Source organism: Falco peregrinus, chromosome 4, assembly GCF_023634155.1.
Source record: "Falco peregrinus isolate bFalPer1 chromosome 4, bFalPer1.pri, whole genome shotgun sequence".
Lineage (NCBI taxonomy): Eukaryota > Metazoa > Chordata > Aves > Falconiformes > Falconidae > Falco > Falco peregrinus.
Window position 1 is genome coordinate 45351016 of NC_073724.1, and position 17191 is coordinate 45368206.

Consider the following 17191-nt stretch of genomic DNA (forward strand, 5'->3'; position numbering starts at 1 on the left):
ATGCCTAATGCCATCCTCATACGATAGCCCAATACACAGCCCTAACACTGGGGTAGAAGAGTGAGCATCAGGACTGCAGAACTTCTGTGGCAACAGAAACTTAATCCTAGTTTGTCTGGGAAGGAGGCAGCCATGCAAACAGCTGCATTTCATGAGGCCTCATGGCAAACTGCCTTGCAGATAATATTTTCACTGAGTTGCAAGACAACCAAAACCATCAAAATATAGTCCAGAGATGTTAGTCAGCCATGCAAATAACTTTGCTTTTGTATGGGAAGGCACATCTGTAATTATGTATTACTTCTTGCAAGTCCTTCAGTTTACAGTGAGTGCTGTTTAACTGGATTATCAAAAATTTTTCAGTAGAAAAGGGGGATTTTATTGATGTACATGTGCACTGGCAAAAAAAGGGGAGTTAAAGGAGTAACTTAATTTTGACTGCAAACACTTTTTTTCAGTTGTTAGAATGAGTTGATTTTTGTGTATTTATGTATGCCTCTAGAATATTACAAGCATTGTTTGGACTTAATCCTCACAGTGTCTGTTCCACATGGAAATAGCTGTTTAAGTTATAGTGAGTTTTGCTTAATGGACAGATAAAGCATTCTTCTGCTGTCAGGTTTTATATTTTGTAATCTTTTTTCTAAAATTCAGCCATCTTTTCTTTGTGGAAGTATCCTAAAAGCTAATGAATACAAGGAAATTCAATTATAGGAACTCTTCAAAATCAAAAGTTTATGTTCTTGTCAGAAGACAGATAGCATGTAATAAATAACCAAAGATGTATTTTATGTTAACTTGCAAGAAATTATTTTGACAGTAGAGTTTAGAAAAAGCATTTAAAACTGAGAACTTGACAATGTGTTTAATGATTTTGGAAGCCACCTTACTTTATCTGATATAGGAATAACTAATATAAGTTTTATCGCTCAAAATATGTGACTTGAGGGAATAATTTTTTTACTGTTAAAAAGATTTTTTAGTAGATTTTAAAAATGGATAGTCATATACATAATTAATTTTAAAATAAACATACACTAATAGGCAGTAAGCAAATGTAACTTGACCATATCCAACCATTCAGTTGCTGCATTAGATATGAAGATTTAGATTTATTAAAAAAAAAAATAATCTTTTCATCTTTTGTTGTTGTTAAACCACTGAGAATTTCCAGGTAGTGTCACACTGTAAATATGTGCCTCATACTTTCAGTTTGAGAGTTACGCTCCTTTTGTTGTGTTTGGCTTGCATTGCTGCGTGTCTCAGCTTTCAGGATCTGTAGAACAAAAACCTGACCGGAGAATTGGGTTCTGCCCTGCATATTTACAGAGGTCTATTTGATCATATCTGCCTGTGATTTTGGAATGAATGTTCCATTTCTTGCTGCATAAGAGTATCTGATGTGTAAAAGTATTCTGCCTGAGTTGAGCACTTAGCATATATCTCGCCTGTTAGTTAACTTCAGGCTCTGCTTATATTCTGATGTATAGCCGTGGAATCAATGTAACACTTCTGCAACTTGATAGCTGAAACAGTTTAGTCTCTATACATGGGAAATATCCCTAGAATTCCAGAAAACCTGTGTGTTTATGTTCATAATAAGAACCCATATATTGGGTGATAGTCAATTCATTTACTGGTCTCAAAAGTCCATTATTTCTGTCTGTTCTGCTAATAGTAGTGGGGAATTTTGTATGTGAGAAAGAATCATTTCTCTGTGGTAGATGAACTGCAAGGAAAAACATAAGCCACTGCTGTCTTAGCCTTGTATTTTGCCTGTACTTGGCCTTGTAGGCCTTGTCAACCTACATCATGTAAATTCCAGACCGATTTGAATTTCTGTTGTTGAATCATTTGAGCCACCCTAGTGATAGCTCAGAAGCTAGAAGTTACACAAACACAAAATGATAGCTCCTGACCCAGAGCTTACAAATTGTGAATGAGAAAAAGACCTACAGGGACAGGATGACTATGGGATGTCAGACTAAATGATTAGTGAAAAAGGGTTTTGAAAGTGAACACAAGGAGCTAATAATATTTGCTGCAATAGAAAAGTTATCCCAGGAACTACAAGAAAGGTGATAGGAAGAAGAATTTTACACGTTTATTCTGAATGGATAGGAATAGAGCGTTCTGTTAGTCTTAAGTCCATGTTTGAAAGTCAAAATTATTTATGGAGTACTTGTTGAAAAAGCGGCTTTTTAAAAAAACACCTGAAAGGAAAAGTATTTCCTCACCCTACTCTTTCTCAGTTATATTCAGTGCTAAATATGTTGTGAAAGGTGGAGGAGACAGACAGCTGCAAACACTTGACATTTCTGTGAAGAGTTTCTTGTTAAAATTCTATTAGTGGAGAAAGGGAAAGGAGATCATTTTTTCTGAAGTGATCTTTCTCCTTTTAGGTGTCTAACTCCTTGGTATCACAGCGGAAGTGTTGAAACACCCTTCTTAAAACTAAGACCCATGTGGAGCGTGCATTACCAAAGATCTTCCAACTCTTGTGGGTTATGACCTATTGGATCCTGTTTTATCCAAAATTCATGATCATTTACATTAGAGCTTCTTGGACTTGGGAAATGGCTCTGACACTTCCCAAAATCCAAATGCTTTGCCTAGGAATGGTATGTTTACCACTAGCACTGAGAGAGAGTGAAGAGTAGTTCCCCAACATCACTTTATCTGGGCCAATATACTGGTTATGCAATTGCTTTTTAAATTTTTGGGGGGAATGAAGGAATTTAAGGTGCTACAACTAAGGCTCCTGTTTTAACTATAGCACAAAGACTGATTTGACTTGCTTGTTTCCATTTCTATTGTATTTGTACCTTTCTTAGTCATGGTTCAGTTTAATCTGCTTTGAGCAAAGTGGATGGCATTTATAGGGTTGTTGAAGATTACAGTTATTGATCTCCCTGACTGGAGCTTCAGCATCACAAATTGTATTTTCTTTGTCAGATGGATGTGTTTGAGAAGTTTCCTTGTGTTTTTCTGATTTTACTTAAGCGGTGTTTATACTTGTTTATGTTGCATGTCATGTTAGTGGTTCTGCTGATTCACTTACTAGGCCAGACTGCTGAGGCTTCACATCTGCCAGTGCTTTAGCCCAACTGAGTCGTTTTCATTGATAATTTGGATGACAGTATTGAGGGTATGCCAATCAAAACCTAAACTCTGTAGGGAGGAGCTGTAAGGTTATAGAAAGGTAGGTTTCATATTCTAGATGATCTTGATGAATCAAAGAATGGCCTGAAATAGATAGGATGCAGCGATTTATGCATAAGTGTGACATAGAGTAGTAATCAGGTGCAAATCTTTAAATTAAGATAGGGAGGTTGTGTATCAGTTTTCAAGAGAAGTTCTAGAAGTTTAAGTCAACAATTAAATAGAGGTTAAGAAAAGTCTTACTGGTGTAACAAACAAGGTGAGAACTGAGACTGAAATTCATACAAAAGTGCTTAGAATTGTGTTATGCATAAAGTGTACAGAGTAATCCTTCCAGTACTGCTCAGCACTGGGAGTGCTTAACTGGAGTTATTGGTCCAGTTTTCAGCGCCAGGCTTCAAAAAGTGTGGATTTGCTGGGCACAGTACAAAGCAGAGAAAAGGGAATAGTTCAGGGTCTAGGAAACATGAATCCTTAGATGGGGAGCGTGGGATATAAAAGGATATGTTTTTTTCATTAAAAGAAGACAAAACTGGTGTAAAGAAACCTTTACTCAAGTCAATGGTCCCTTACAGGAAGAAAAACAATAAGCATTTCTCTGTTTTCAGTGGGTATGGGACAGCATTTTAATGCAGAAATGCAGGTACAGTCATTTTTCCTTTAAAATTGCTAAAGAAAAGTAGTTTGCCTAGGTAAGCTGTTGTTTCTCCATTGTTTTAAGTTTTTATGAGTAGTCTAGAGAAAGTTTTACCAGACATAGAAAAGGAAGGGATAAAGACTTAAATAGCACTTGAGGTTCCTTCCAACCCTCTGTGACTGTAGTGTAGAATTGTACCTTAGACTTACAACATAGCTGTCAAGCACTGACCTGTTGTTAGAGTAGGGCTAACAGTAGCAGCTTGTTTCCGTGCAGCAGTGGCTCATTTTGCCATGATTAAAAATGCAAGGTATTGGGAGATAACCTTCTGCTGGTGGGGAGTGGATTTTTACTTCACACAAATATGCTAACTACTGATATTTTTTCTTCCACATATTTATTAATTTACTAATTTGTGACTATTCCATATATATGTATGTCTGTGTTGATGCTTCCTATTTAAGACATTCTTCCCAGGTCATTTTTCTCCTACTCCAGAGCCAAAGGAATTATTTATTACAGACCACCCTAACCTTGGATAAAACCTTACTGTTTTGTTTAAAATAAAATACCACCATGTCTGTCTCCAAATTTCTGCTTGCTTAGTGTTAAGTACTGCTAAGAGTCATAGTATCATATAACTAATCCTCCAAGTCTTCCTCCTCCTCTTTGATGCTTGCTTCTATTGCATGTGATCTGAATAGTTCTGCTCATTCACTTACTAGCCCAGAACATCTCTGCTAAAGCTTCACATCTGACTAAGCTTTAGCACAATTTAATTCAAGCGTCAGGGTTTACCGAACACCTGTTTTGTAGAAACGTACCAGTAAAGCTGAATGACAAAGTTTCTTTTCTGTGCCTGGATTTTGCTTTTAACTTACAGCTAAAGAATGTACCAAAAAAATTAGGTGAAGGAGGACCCAGAGATCTGTCAGGAGGTTCAGAAATTATTTATGACAGATTTCAACTATTACTGTATTTGTACCACATATATCTGACAAGCAAGTGCAAGAACCACATGTCATCAAACACATCCACTGAGAGCCAGTAACAGACAACAGGACTTGTGACCAGGTCCTGACTGTGGAGATACTACAGCAGAGTAATACCACAGTAAGATGGGGGAGAGGGAGAAATAGCAGGGGGTGAGCCGTCCTACAGTTCTATTTAGTTTTCATACAAGAAAGTTGAAGTACTGTTTATAGTGATACACAGTTAGAACTTGACGTGTTATGTTTGTCAGTATTTGCAAGTAATTCCTGAGTTTACTAAGGTGGTGTGAGAATGAAAGGCATTTTTTATTTTACAATATTTGGTATATTCAGACTTCATCATCCACTATGTGCAAATGTCAGTTGTCGTTGCTCAGAAGAGCGGCAAGATGCCATGATCCAAGTATAAGTTTACCTGGGGACCTGTATGGTTTCTTGCCCCCTAGCAATTGCTGCTTAAACAGCAGGTGTGATCCAGATATATGATTCAGGATGGTTGTGCAGCACTCCCCACTTGGATGTCTGGTCTCTGTAGTTCAGGGCTTTCCTCCTTCATCCACCTCTCATAGTAAGAGGTATTTGTATGTATTTTGTTGTCTTAAACTAAGCATTCCTTTGAACTTTACAGAAGTAGGAAGTTACTGCTTTTCTTGCATTTGAAGAATTTGAAGTAACAAGGCTACATGTGGACCTTTGGGTTTTCTCTTACCCACCCTGACAAAGAGAATTCACTGTTTCAGGATTTGAATATCAGTCACATTTTGTGTTGAGTCTGTGGTTAAAGTCTACGTTATGATGATTGTTTCTGGAGTCTACAGAGGATGCTGTGGCCAGCATAAAGTAACTTCCTTATTTTGAAATCCCTTCTTAATCACCCATGAAATTAACTATTGGAGTCTGCCTTCAAGTTGGCACAGTTTAATAGTAGGGGTTTAAAAAATATTTAACAACATATTTGGAAACAGAACTTTTCTGTTCTTTATTTATGTTTTTGAATGTTGGCTCTTGCATGAGAAAAGCGCTGTATGGTTTAATACTGAATTTAGAAATCTTGTGGTTTCTGGTGGCCCTAGGAAGAAGCAGCTAGTATAAGACTCCAGTACTTGATGAGAGCATTTTTTGTGTTTTAATTATTAGACAAATGAATTCAGAGCCAACTGAGTTCAGCTATTGTGTTTATTGCCTTTTTTTATTCACCATAAAGAGCGCAATAATTTTTCTGGATTACTATCTCTAACATGATCTGCAACTTAAAATCAGAAAAAAGTTGAAGTATCATCAGTTCTGTCTTCACACAGGGAACAAGAAATTGCAGGGAAGTTCTGTTCAGGGATGTTGAAGTATAATGTTTAGGATTTATAATGCAGCTCAATGCTTCATTTCAGGTCAGCTCAACAATGAATTAGAAATGCATATAGGACTTCTAGGCCTTGTGAAGGTTCCAGTTCAGGATAAGCCCATGTTGCTACTCTGGCTGGTAGGCCAAACTCCTCATCCAAAAGTGCGTCCCCTGTGAAGCATCGCATGGCTTATCAAAGAGAAACCACAAGTTGGATGGCAGATGTAGCTCCTTAACAGAATCTGAGGCTTCAGGGGGAAACCGAGGCATGTGAAAACCCAGTTTCTGTACCATGGGTGGATACATTTCAAAGTTTAAATCGTTCAAAACCATAGTATTTCCATATATTTGAAGCAATTGATACATTTTTGACTAAGCTGAAAATACTCCAGAAAAGTGTTAAGTATTTTAAAGAAAAAATTACATTGTTTCAGATAAATTAATTCCTCCTTCTCTTAGAGAACAGTGGCTTTGCTGAATCTGTATTTTCTATAAAAAAAGTATGAGCATGGAAAACATCTAATCAGGTCTAATAATGCCTTTTAAAAAATAGTATTCTAAACTTTACTTGCTAAACAAAGTACTTAAAATGCTAACTGAAATTTTAGAGCTAAATTGCCATTTTCTAAGAATTTTTTTTTTAAATGCCTCTTACTGGAACACTCTTTAAACAAAAAAATTCCTTTTTTTCCCAGGTTCTCATTAAATTTATCCTTTTGAATTAACCTCTTGCATTATACTTAAGAAATTTCTAGATGCTACACGTTTAAGCTTTTTTAATAGAGAAGGACTAAAAAGCTGACATTTTTTTCTCTGGGAGTTTTGCAATTAAATTCTGGGCTTATTGACATAGAAGGAATGCAGTGCTTTTGACTGCTTTTGCACAGCAAAAACGTGTTAGTAATACTGTTTGCTAAATTTTCATATTTCACAGAGCTCAATGGAAAAAAAGACATGCAAGTAAAATAATTGTGCTTTACCTGCTAGTTTATTAAGCCATAGTTGTTTTGTAATAGTTGTAACACCTGGCCAAAATTATGAAGATTTGATGTAATGCCAAGTAACATGTCAAATTACCATCTTCACGGCAATGCTTGTAACACACATTGTACAGTGTATCCCATATCATAGAAATAAGAATATAAATAAGCATTTAGAACTTAGAAGTTCTGTGTGAATTTTTAAATTACATGGTGAGAGAGGCACATGGAAATTCAAAAATTGAGACTCATGCTTTTGGCCAAGGAAGAAAGTGGTAACAAAGAAATTTGCATGAAATTTTAGTTAATTGTTTTTCACGTTAAAAATATTTTTCAGAAAGAATGTTAAACTAACCAACAGGTCCCCCAAAGGTAAAATCTAATCTGTAGACCACAAGAAATGTCCAACAGCATAAAAATTTGCTACCTCTTGTTTTAGTGTAGGGAAACTATTGAGTGTATCTTTAGAAAGAGGAGGGAAAAAAATTATTTTCCAGTTAGCATTGGATTGGGAAGATGAAATTTACTACATCCTTAGGTTTATAGCGACAACCACATTACCATTATCATAAACCACCAGGGCCTAAATTTGGAGCACAATATATGTTGCAGGCATAAAATAAAAGAAACAAAAGCAAATCACAGAAGAAAATCAAAGTCTTTGAGCTATAAATTACTTCTGTGATTTTAAGCATGACTGGTTTTAATGAAACTTGCAATTATAAAAGGATAAAGGGAAAATTATTCATCTAAGGAAAATAAGCATTATTGCTAATTTTTTAGATCTTCTACAGTTACTTAGCAAGAAGTGGGTGGGGATTTGTTGCAATGCTTCAGTTTTTCCCAGTCTGCAATGGAAACCTCTGTGAAGGATCAGAGGAGGTCAGCTACCTTCTGCTTACACAGAATTCTTTTTCATGCTCACTTCAATTTACACGATATGTCCACTTTCTTTTGTTCCACGTTAAGCCTAACTGTTTGAGTGGCTACTTGGGAATAACCTCATCACTTCTGCAGTGGAATGTGGCAACTGTTTAACACCCTGTATGATTTAAGACAGGAAATGAAGTGCTGTCTTAGTAAATTGCAGAGGAATTTCTGTAAGGAAATGTAATTACCCAGACTAGAAATTGGCCAGAATATTAAGTTAAAATTGCTGTGTATGCAAAAAGTTCTTGGTTGGCTATTTCATCTGAGAGGTGACTTTAAGTAGTAATGTATGAATTCAGAATCACAACACATTATTTTTGAGATCCTAGTGCTTGCAATGCATTAACATACAAGTGAATCTGGTACTGATTTAAAAATAGATTTGCCACCTTACTGAAATGTTGTTGTTTCTTGCCATACTGTATGGCGTCACTTAAGGTTTCCTTCTCAGAAGTGACCGAACTTGTACACTCTTATAGAATCATAGAATAGTTTGAGTTGGAAGAGACCTTTAAAGGTCATCTAGTCCAACACTCCCCCCTGCAATGAGCAGGGACATCTTCGACTAGATCAGGTTGCTCAGAGCCCCATCCAGCCTGACCTTGAATGTTTCCAGGGATGAGGCATCTACCACCCCTCTGGGCAACGTGTTCCATTGTTTCACTGCCCTCATTGTAAAAAAAAGTTCTCTTATATCTAGCCTAAATCTACTGTCTTTCTGTTTCAAACCTTTACCGCTTGTCCTATTGCAACAGGCTCTACTAAAAAGTTTGTCCCCATCTTTGTTATAAGCCCCCTTTAAGTACTGAAAGGCCACAGTAATGTCTCCCCAGAGCCTTCTCTTCTCCAGGCTGAACAACCCCAGCTCTCTCAGCCTGTCTTCATAGGAGAGGTGCTCCAGCCCTCTGATCATCTTTGTGGCCCCCCTCTGGACTTACCTCTTAACATGTCCATGTCTTTCCTGTGCTGAGGACTCCGGAGCTGGACGCAGTACTCCAGGTGGGGTCTCACCAGAGCAAAGTAGAGGAGCAGGATTACCTCCCTCAACCTACTGGCCACTATTCTTTTGATGCAGCCCAGGATATGGTTGGCCTTCTGGGCTGCAAGCGCACATTACCAACTCATGTCCAGATTTTCATCTACCAGTACCTCTAATTATTTCTTCGCAGGGCTGCTCTCAATCCCTTCATCCCCCAGCCTCTATCGATACTGGGGATTGCCCCAGCCCAGGTGCAGGACCTTGCACTTGCCCTTGTTGAACCTCATGAGGTTCAAATGGGCCCACTTCTTGAGCTTGTGAATCTAATGAAGTGTGATGAAATTACTGTTAAAAGTGACATCACTACAGGCTGCATTGATCTGTATGTTTTAAATTTTTTATAGCATCCGTACTGTGCTTTCTTTGACAAAAGTGGTTAGATCTGGTTTTGATCAATATGTTTATAACTTTTTATTCCACTCTGAAGATTCTATTCTTAACATGTTATGATAAATATGTTTCACTGCATTCCAGTAAGTATTCTGTTTCTTAAATCTTGGCATTGGTCTTCATTTTTTTAATGAAATGTGTTTCATTGCCATTTGTCCTATGTTAACTTTTCAGTGTGCTTCAGGTAGCTTTTTCAAATTAAAAAAAGGTCATAAATTGAAAAGATTATTTATTATAGGGAAAAAAATTAAATCGATTGTTCAAAACAGTAGAGGTTTTTGCTTTTCAAATTAAAAATTGAAACATCTTTAACTCCTAAACTCTTCTCACATCTCCCTTGGAAACTCCCTCCTTTACTGTAACTTTGTGGTCTTGATGATATTCACAGAGAAGCTGATTTACTGAATAAAGAAGTTCTTTAAGTTTCCAGTTTTGGAACATTACCAGTGTGTCTGAACCCAGGTTTCAAATTTTACTGGCATTTTGTTGGCAAACCAATTTTTTGGAGTCCTTTCTCATTTGGGTATGTTTCCTGACACCTTTGGCTGTATGGTACTGTGTTTTAAAATTCTCTTTTTCTTTTTTTTAAGAGGAAAAGCCTATAAACATATACAAAGGACTAATTATAAAATATCTGGTATAAAAATAGAGAGACAAGAAAATTACCAGCTGAAAAATGCAGTGAGCAGGAAAAATGAGCATTTAACGGTAAGAGTTTTGCTCTGCCTGTTCAGCAGGCCTGATTCTCAAAGCAATTCCACAGGCAAGGCATGCAGTATTCTGAGGCCATAATATGGTAATTTAAATCAAGGATAAGTACATGGGTGGTACAAAAGAGGTGGTTTAGTCTTCCCTTCTAGCCACTGGCCTCTTTTACTGTTGCTTCCCTTTTGCCAACAGCAGTGTTCATTTGTGGTAAGCCAGATTACAGCATTGATCCAGCTGAAAAATAACTCACATGTCTTTGCCCTACTTACAGTCTTCCTGTGTACTGCAGTTCTGTTGGAACTGTTGTTATTAGCGCACTGCTCTCAAGACTAACCAACTAGCCAAAGTATGTTTAAGTTGCTCACCTATGTCATTCATAGTATTAACAGGTTATTCCTTGCTGATGAAGTAATGACTAGTACAAGACAATCTTTTTGTAGTACTTACTGAAGTAAGGTACAAGAAACCAGCAGTCCAAGTTAGTTTTCCACAAGTCTGGGACATTGTAATCCCTTACGCTTTTTCTCACTGGTGTAGGACTTTAATGTATCTAAGGAGTTCAAAGAGAATTTGACACTAAATGGTCCTTTCTGTACTAACATTGCTATAGTGTATATATAGTGTACCAACTCACTACAGTGAAAGAAGCTATGAATTTTTTTAATAAAACAGAACTGTGTGTTCATGTAGTAGTGTATTCTGGCATGTATTTTGCCAGCTGGATGTAGGCAGTCATGACAGTGCTGAGTGGTAAGATTCCTATCATGTAAATAAGCCTCAGTAGGATAAACAGTTTAGGTGTTCTTCTACCTGTCTCAGTTGTGTGAGTCAACCTTTTGGTAACCTGCATATTGCACCTGGTCATGTATAACATACTGCATGGAAAGGGGAAGATGGATAAAATCAAATATTTGGGCTAGTAAGAGAGTGTGAAAATTACTTTAATCTAGAATCCTACTTGGGATAGGCAATCCCAGTGAACAGCCTTTGGGCTAAATTGCTGATTTAGTAATTAGTAGCTAATGGCTAGTTTCTGACTGATTTCAACCAAACTTAAAAGACAGCTAGAAACACCAGAGATATACCAAGTTTCTGCACATTTCCTGGAGTCAAAGAATCACTCAGATTGAAAGGGATTCCTGAAGGTCTTTAGTCCAACCTCCTTCTTTTAAGCAGGGTCAACAATGAATTCAGGCCAGTTTGTTCAGGGCTTTTTCCAGTCAGATCTTGTAAACCTCCAAGGACAGAAATACTCTGCAGCCTCTCTGGGCATCCTATTCCAGTGCTTAGTTATCCTCACAGTTCAATGTTATTTGCGAACTTGATTAATGTTCATGCCATTTCCTTCTACATGTCACTGGTAAAGATATTAATATATTAAATAGAATAGGCCTCAGGATGAACCCCTAAGGAACTGCAGTTGAGTCCAGCCTACAGGTAGAGTACAAACCATTACTTTTCAATCCCAGAATCCAGACGCTTTTTGCTCACGTGATAGTGCATTCACCTAGACCACAATGCCAAACTTGGATACAAGGATGCTGTGAAAGCCCATCGTGAAGGTGGCTGCATTTTTGCACTTTTGTCCAAAGCAAATTTGCCCTTCTCAATTTTTCTGGGACTGTGGTGATAGAAAACATCAGCCAGCTCTCTCAGCACTCTCAGATGCATCCCATCTGCTCTCATGAACTTGTACGAGTCAAGATTTCTCAAGAGATTTATGAGATCAGTCCTTTTCTGCTGTTGGTATTTTCTGTTCTTGAACCCTGTCTGTACGTGTAAAGGCTTGGGAGAGCTTGCTGGTGAAGACGGGGGCGAAGAATGCATTGAGTAACCCAGACTTATGTGTGTCTGCTGTGTTTTTGCCTCAGTCAGCTGTGACCCCAAATTTTCCTTGTTTATTCTTATCATGTAGTAGTAGAAAATCTTGTTGCCATGTTTCTTGCCAATCTCTACTGTAGCTGACCTACCGTAGTTGAGCTTCAGCTTTCCTAACATCATCCTTACTTGTCTGGACAATGTTTCTACTTTTTGCCTTAGTAGTGTTTCACCTTGCTTCCATCTCGTTTGCATGTTCTTTTTACAGTCACAAATTCCCTTTTTAGCAATACCAGACTCCTTGTTCATCAACTTCTTTTCCTCAGTATTGTGATGGACTCTTATTTTGTCTGTGGGAGGTTGTCTTTCAAGACCAGGTCTGTTGAGTGCCCTTGCCCTTCAGAGCTGCCTTTCATAAGATTCCATCTGTCAGGTCCCTGAATAAACTGAATTCTGCTGTCATGAAATCCACGGTTTGTACTGTATTACTTGCGTTCCTGATTCTCTCAGCATTGGTTCATGTTTGCTATGGCCAAAGCTGCCACAGATGACCACCTCCCCAGTCATCACTCCCTTGTTTGTAGCAGATTGAGCCAATCACTCCAGTTGATCATCTGGTATTTGGGTTAAGAGCTTGTCCTTAGCGTTCACTGCAAGTCAGCTGGGATTGTTTGCATCATGCTTTCTTTGCCTTTTAGCAGGTACTGGGAGATGGGAGTCTCTGATGGGAATTGGGATCCATGATCTGCAGATGCCCTGAAGTTGCTCAAAAAGACTTTTTCCACTTCCTGCTTCCAATTAGGTGGTCTGTAACAGACTCCCACCATGATGTCATTCTTGGTGGCTTCTTTTCTGATCATGGCCCACCAGCTCTCAGACAGACTACTGCCTGTTTTACAGATGCCCTCCATATCTTTGAGCTCCTTCAGGTTTTCTTGTTCTCCTGAAAACAGGTTTCCAGGTAGGAGAGACCCCCATCAATGCTGCCTGCAAGGAGTCTGCAGAGTGGACTTGAGAGTTACTTATTCTGCTTGTCCAGCATGCCCTCTGGCAGGTCATTCAGCATGCAGAGTGTGGAATGAGACACAGCGTCATGCAGCTGAGGGCTATGAAAAGGAGGTGGAGGGCAAATGAGGAGAGTTTAGGAAAAATATTAGTAGGCGCACTGCTCATTTTCAAATTGGACATAATGGACAGAAACAGTGGATATAAAGTAGTAAAGCAAGTGTTCAGGGCACCTTTTTGTCCAAAATAATGTAAGAAAATGGTCGAAAGGCATGTTCCTTTCCATTTGACTAATAATTGAAAGGAGTTTTATGTCGCTTTTGTAATGCTCTATAAACAAGCTATTTGAGAGTGAGATTTTCAGGCAAGGAACTTGAAGTGAGGGGAGAAATCTGTTCATAACTTACCCTCTTGTGCCCAGGTATTTTAACATCTGGAATGTAATGCTGCCTGTTGTAATACCTCTGCAATACTGTAACACAGCAGGATGCATTAATGAGAGTTTCAATCTTAAACCCACAACATCAATGAAATTTATAGTTGTCAGACTGTTAACATTATTCAAACATAGTTTTTGTGGTTTCAATTCCCATTTTACATTCATGTAGGAAGAAAAGTCATTGTGTTGACTAGCCATGAAGACAGAGTCCTCCTTAGACTTGAAATTTCTATAAAACAATTAAGTATTGTTTATTACTCTTGACAGCATTCATAGTATGAACTACACGGTGGGGGGAGGGTATTTGTATAAAAAATTTTAATAGAATCTCTCTCTTAATATTTCAGATGGTTTAATATTCTTGAATAGTAAAAGTGTCTTGTTCAAGTTTTGGAAAATACCACAAAAATGTTCAAAGCAGAAAAGAAAATTTTACATAAAATTCTAGTATCATCTTCTATGGTCATATAGGTGCCATCTGATACTCTTCCTGATGGGTAAATTTGTCTTCAGATGTTTCATGTTTCCCTACTCTTGTACCTCAGGGTGGTCTTTTGACCTAATATGTAGAGCAAGTTAGTTAAAGAGCACAGAAGAGAACAGAGAATTTCTTGAAGGAAAAAATTTTGGGGGGAGAATGTGGTGGGCACTGTGATTAAGTCACTCTGCAGAAAAAATGAATTGTTAAATGTGCAGCTGATTAAGTTGAAAGAAAAGAAGGGAAGTCAATATGTAAAAATGTGCACGTATGGTTACTCTTTTCTGGCAAAGAAAATCCAAGTTGTTTCTCCCAGAAAAAGACTAACAAGCACACACAATTTTCAAAGCTCTGAAGTTTGAGGAGGCTGTTGTGTGGGGGGAAGGTTATTAGCATAGGCTTCATAGTAATTCCAGCAGAATCTCAGGAAGTAGTAAAAATAAATCTATCTGTCTCTTGCTGTATCTGTCTGGGTATTAACAACTTCCCCATGTTGTGACCATTAAAGAATTTCTTCATGGCCCTTAAAAGTACAAACTCGGTCTCTGTGTTTAATATGTTGTTACCTGCTGCCAAGCCTCTAATAGCTACATTCATATGTTCTGTTAATCATATCTCTTTGTTCTAGAAGCCTGTGTTTTGGATTCATAATTAACTTTTTTCCTGTTCTGATTTTTCCTCCCATCATGGCAGCAATGACTCCCCCCCCCACCTCTTTAAAAGCAAATATGTCAATGGAGAAGTAACAGAAGTCAGGGTATTTCAACAAAGCCTGTAATCTCTTCCAAACTGTGCTTCCAAATTTAAATTAGATTTTGTGTTGTGAAACCATGAACTTGGTGTTGTAACTGAAATCACGCTGTTCCCAGAAGACGGGGCTGAAGCCTCATGAGCTGTGGAGGGTTTTCCCCCTAGGTCCCAGCATAAGAAGAGGCTTTTTTTAAACGTTAAATGTTGGTGGTAAATAGGTGTGCCTGGTCTCAGTGTATAATCCGTAGGGTCCAAAGGAAAGAATTCGTGAGTTGTATTTCATGTGAACTGCAAGGGGACTAGCAAAAAGATCTTCTGGCTATTGGTTTTTGACAATGTCTCACTGATTCAGAATTAATGTGGGAAAACATCGTGGAGCTTGTTTATGGCTTCTGTCAGTTTGGGTTCAAGTATTTCTAATTAGCGAAGGCATTTGTGGTCCAGACTTTGCTTGAGGCTTCCAATAAACTCCCCATTTTGATCATCATGAAAGGCAATTGAACCATTTGAAGGGTATTCTGAAACCTTGGGGTTTTTACTTGCGTTTCACTACTGATACAGCGCCAAGCATTACTGAAGCCCTGCTTTTCAGCCTGCAAGGCAGGAGGGATGGATAGTTCCTTAGCTTGTTGCTTGCATAGACATGTGCTGTGGGCAGCAGGGGGGACACTTCGGCTTGCCGCTGGTCCTTGGTGCCCATGGATACTGGCTTGATTGCAGAATTTGAAACACATTTCATACATACATGAAATTCAGAGGAAATAGTTTTAAATACTACTCTTTGTTGATTTGAACTGCATTTATCTCCACGACAAAATTGCTTTTATATGAATGAACAATGTGACATTTGTGGCCATATTAGAAGTAGATCTGTAGGCTATACATCACTTTCTAGGTTTACCTTGCTGGCAACGTCTTGAATATGTTTTATCTGTTAAATAACTCTTCCTGAAAATGTGAAATGGAGGAGGATTGTAGTACAGTTCAGATCTGGTTTAAAGTGCCTTGAACTAAGTTCTCACAGTAGGGTTTTTTCTTCTTTCTTTAAGTCTAGCATTGACTCATTTGGTGGTGTTAAAGTGCTCTTTCTACTTATCCCCAGAGGAAAGTTAGTATTCTTTTAAGTGAAACTATTTTAAAAGCAGAACACAAGCCTAAAATAAGCCAGTGTTCTCTAGAGTTCTCAGAAGGTGTAGATTTATTTACTGTAGTTAAATCATAATTAGTTCTCAGGGGATAGTGTATCTTTTAAACTGCTTTATTGCCACCATATTGGTTTTCTAAATAATCAGAAACTGCTGCTCTTATATTCTGTAGTATGAACAAAAATTTGCTGTAAGTAGAAACAAATGTCTAGAATTGCTAGTTGTCACTTAGTGAAGATAGTGACACGCAAAGAATAAGCACTTCAAGAAAACATATGTTATCAGAAGGCACCTTAATTGAACTATAGCTATAACTTTTCCCAGTGTAATAGATGTAGTAATGTTTTACTTTATCGTTTTTCAGTTAATCTTATTTTAATATTCTAATGCTTTTTGGTCAAGAATAAATGTTAACTGAAAACGGATAAATGGTAGTGCAATGTTAACATAAAATATTACCTGATACTTAAGCCTAGATTTTCTTGAATGTAGCTTAGTGTTCCAGCTGATAAGCATGGGGTTGTTTTTTTTTCCTAATTGGCAGGTTAATGTTCAAGTTGCCTGAGGAGATGGGTTTAATAGCAATTGCTGTTCGACAAACAGAAGGGAAAGGTGAGTGAGTTTCCTTGTAGTGATAATAAATGTGTATTAAGCATATGAAATAAGGCATTTCAATGTCACCTAGCTGCCTTAAACATTTATTATGAGTGGTTTTGATAGTATAACATATAGAATAATTGTGTCCTCTTCTCCTCCCATGTGAACTGTGCATTCAAACTCAAAACCTAAGTTAATTGAGACCAAAGTAAACATTTTCAGGATGTTTGGTGGCTTTTGCAGAAATGATTTAGTGGTCTTCTAGATTCTGCCAAAAAGTCTCCCCGGTCATGGAAACTGCCGTCACTACATTTAGTGCAATACAAGTCAGACTTCCAAATCAGAACTCCTTTCTGACTTAACAAGAACAAGACTGAGTCTTGACTTGCTCTGAGACAGAGGTTTCTTGAGTCTGCAGGACATGCCTTAACTGACATGGGGGTTTTCACAATCTTTTGCAAATAAATGTAAGCAAGTTCTGTCCCTTTCCCAGGAAGGTGCTAGCACTGATTTAAAAGCCACACTCGTTTTATTAGAAGAACACAGTGTCCAATTCTAATAAGCTCTAATGAGCACAGATCTACATGAAGGTGGTTAACCTGGCTTTTGATACAGATCTAGCTTGTGACAAGTTGATTCACAATGTGGATGGATTTCTAGATGCCCACAGTGCATCTTCACAAATACTCTTTCACGTAAACGAAGCAAGATTTTTTGAAATGTGTATGTTATCAGATAACAGGACAATCCTGGAAGCAAGTGCTTTAGGACATTTTAGGAAA

General features: G+C 37.8%; 1 protein-coding gene across 3 annotated transcripts in view; it reads left to right on the forward strand.

Annotated features, from left to right (window-relative positions):
* The window catches only part of HLCS (holocarboxylase synthetase), a 123795-nt gene that overhangs the window by 97869 nt on the left and 8735 nt on the right, over positions 1 to 17191 (forward strand). For all 3 annotated transcript variants that reach the window (XM_055801102.1, XM_055801103.1, XM_055801105.1), the window contains one exon: positions 16357 to 16424. In XM_055801102.1, the coding sequence (XP_055657077.1) occupies positions 16357 to 16424 (68 nt within the window). The remainder of the gene's footprint in view (positions 1 to 16356; positions 16425 to 17191) is intronic.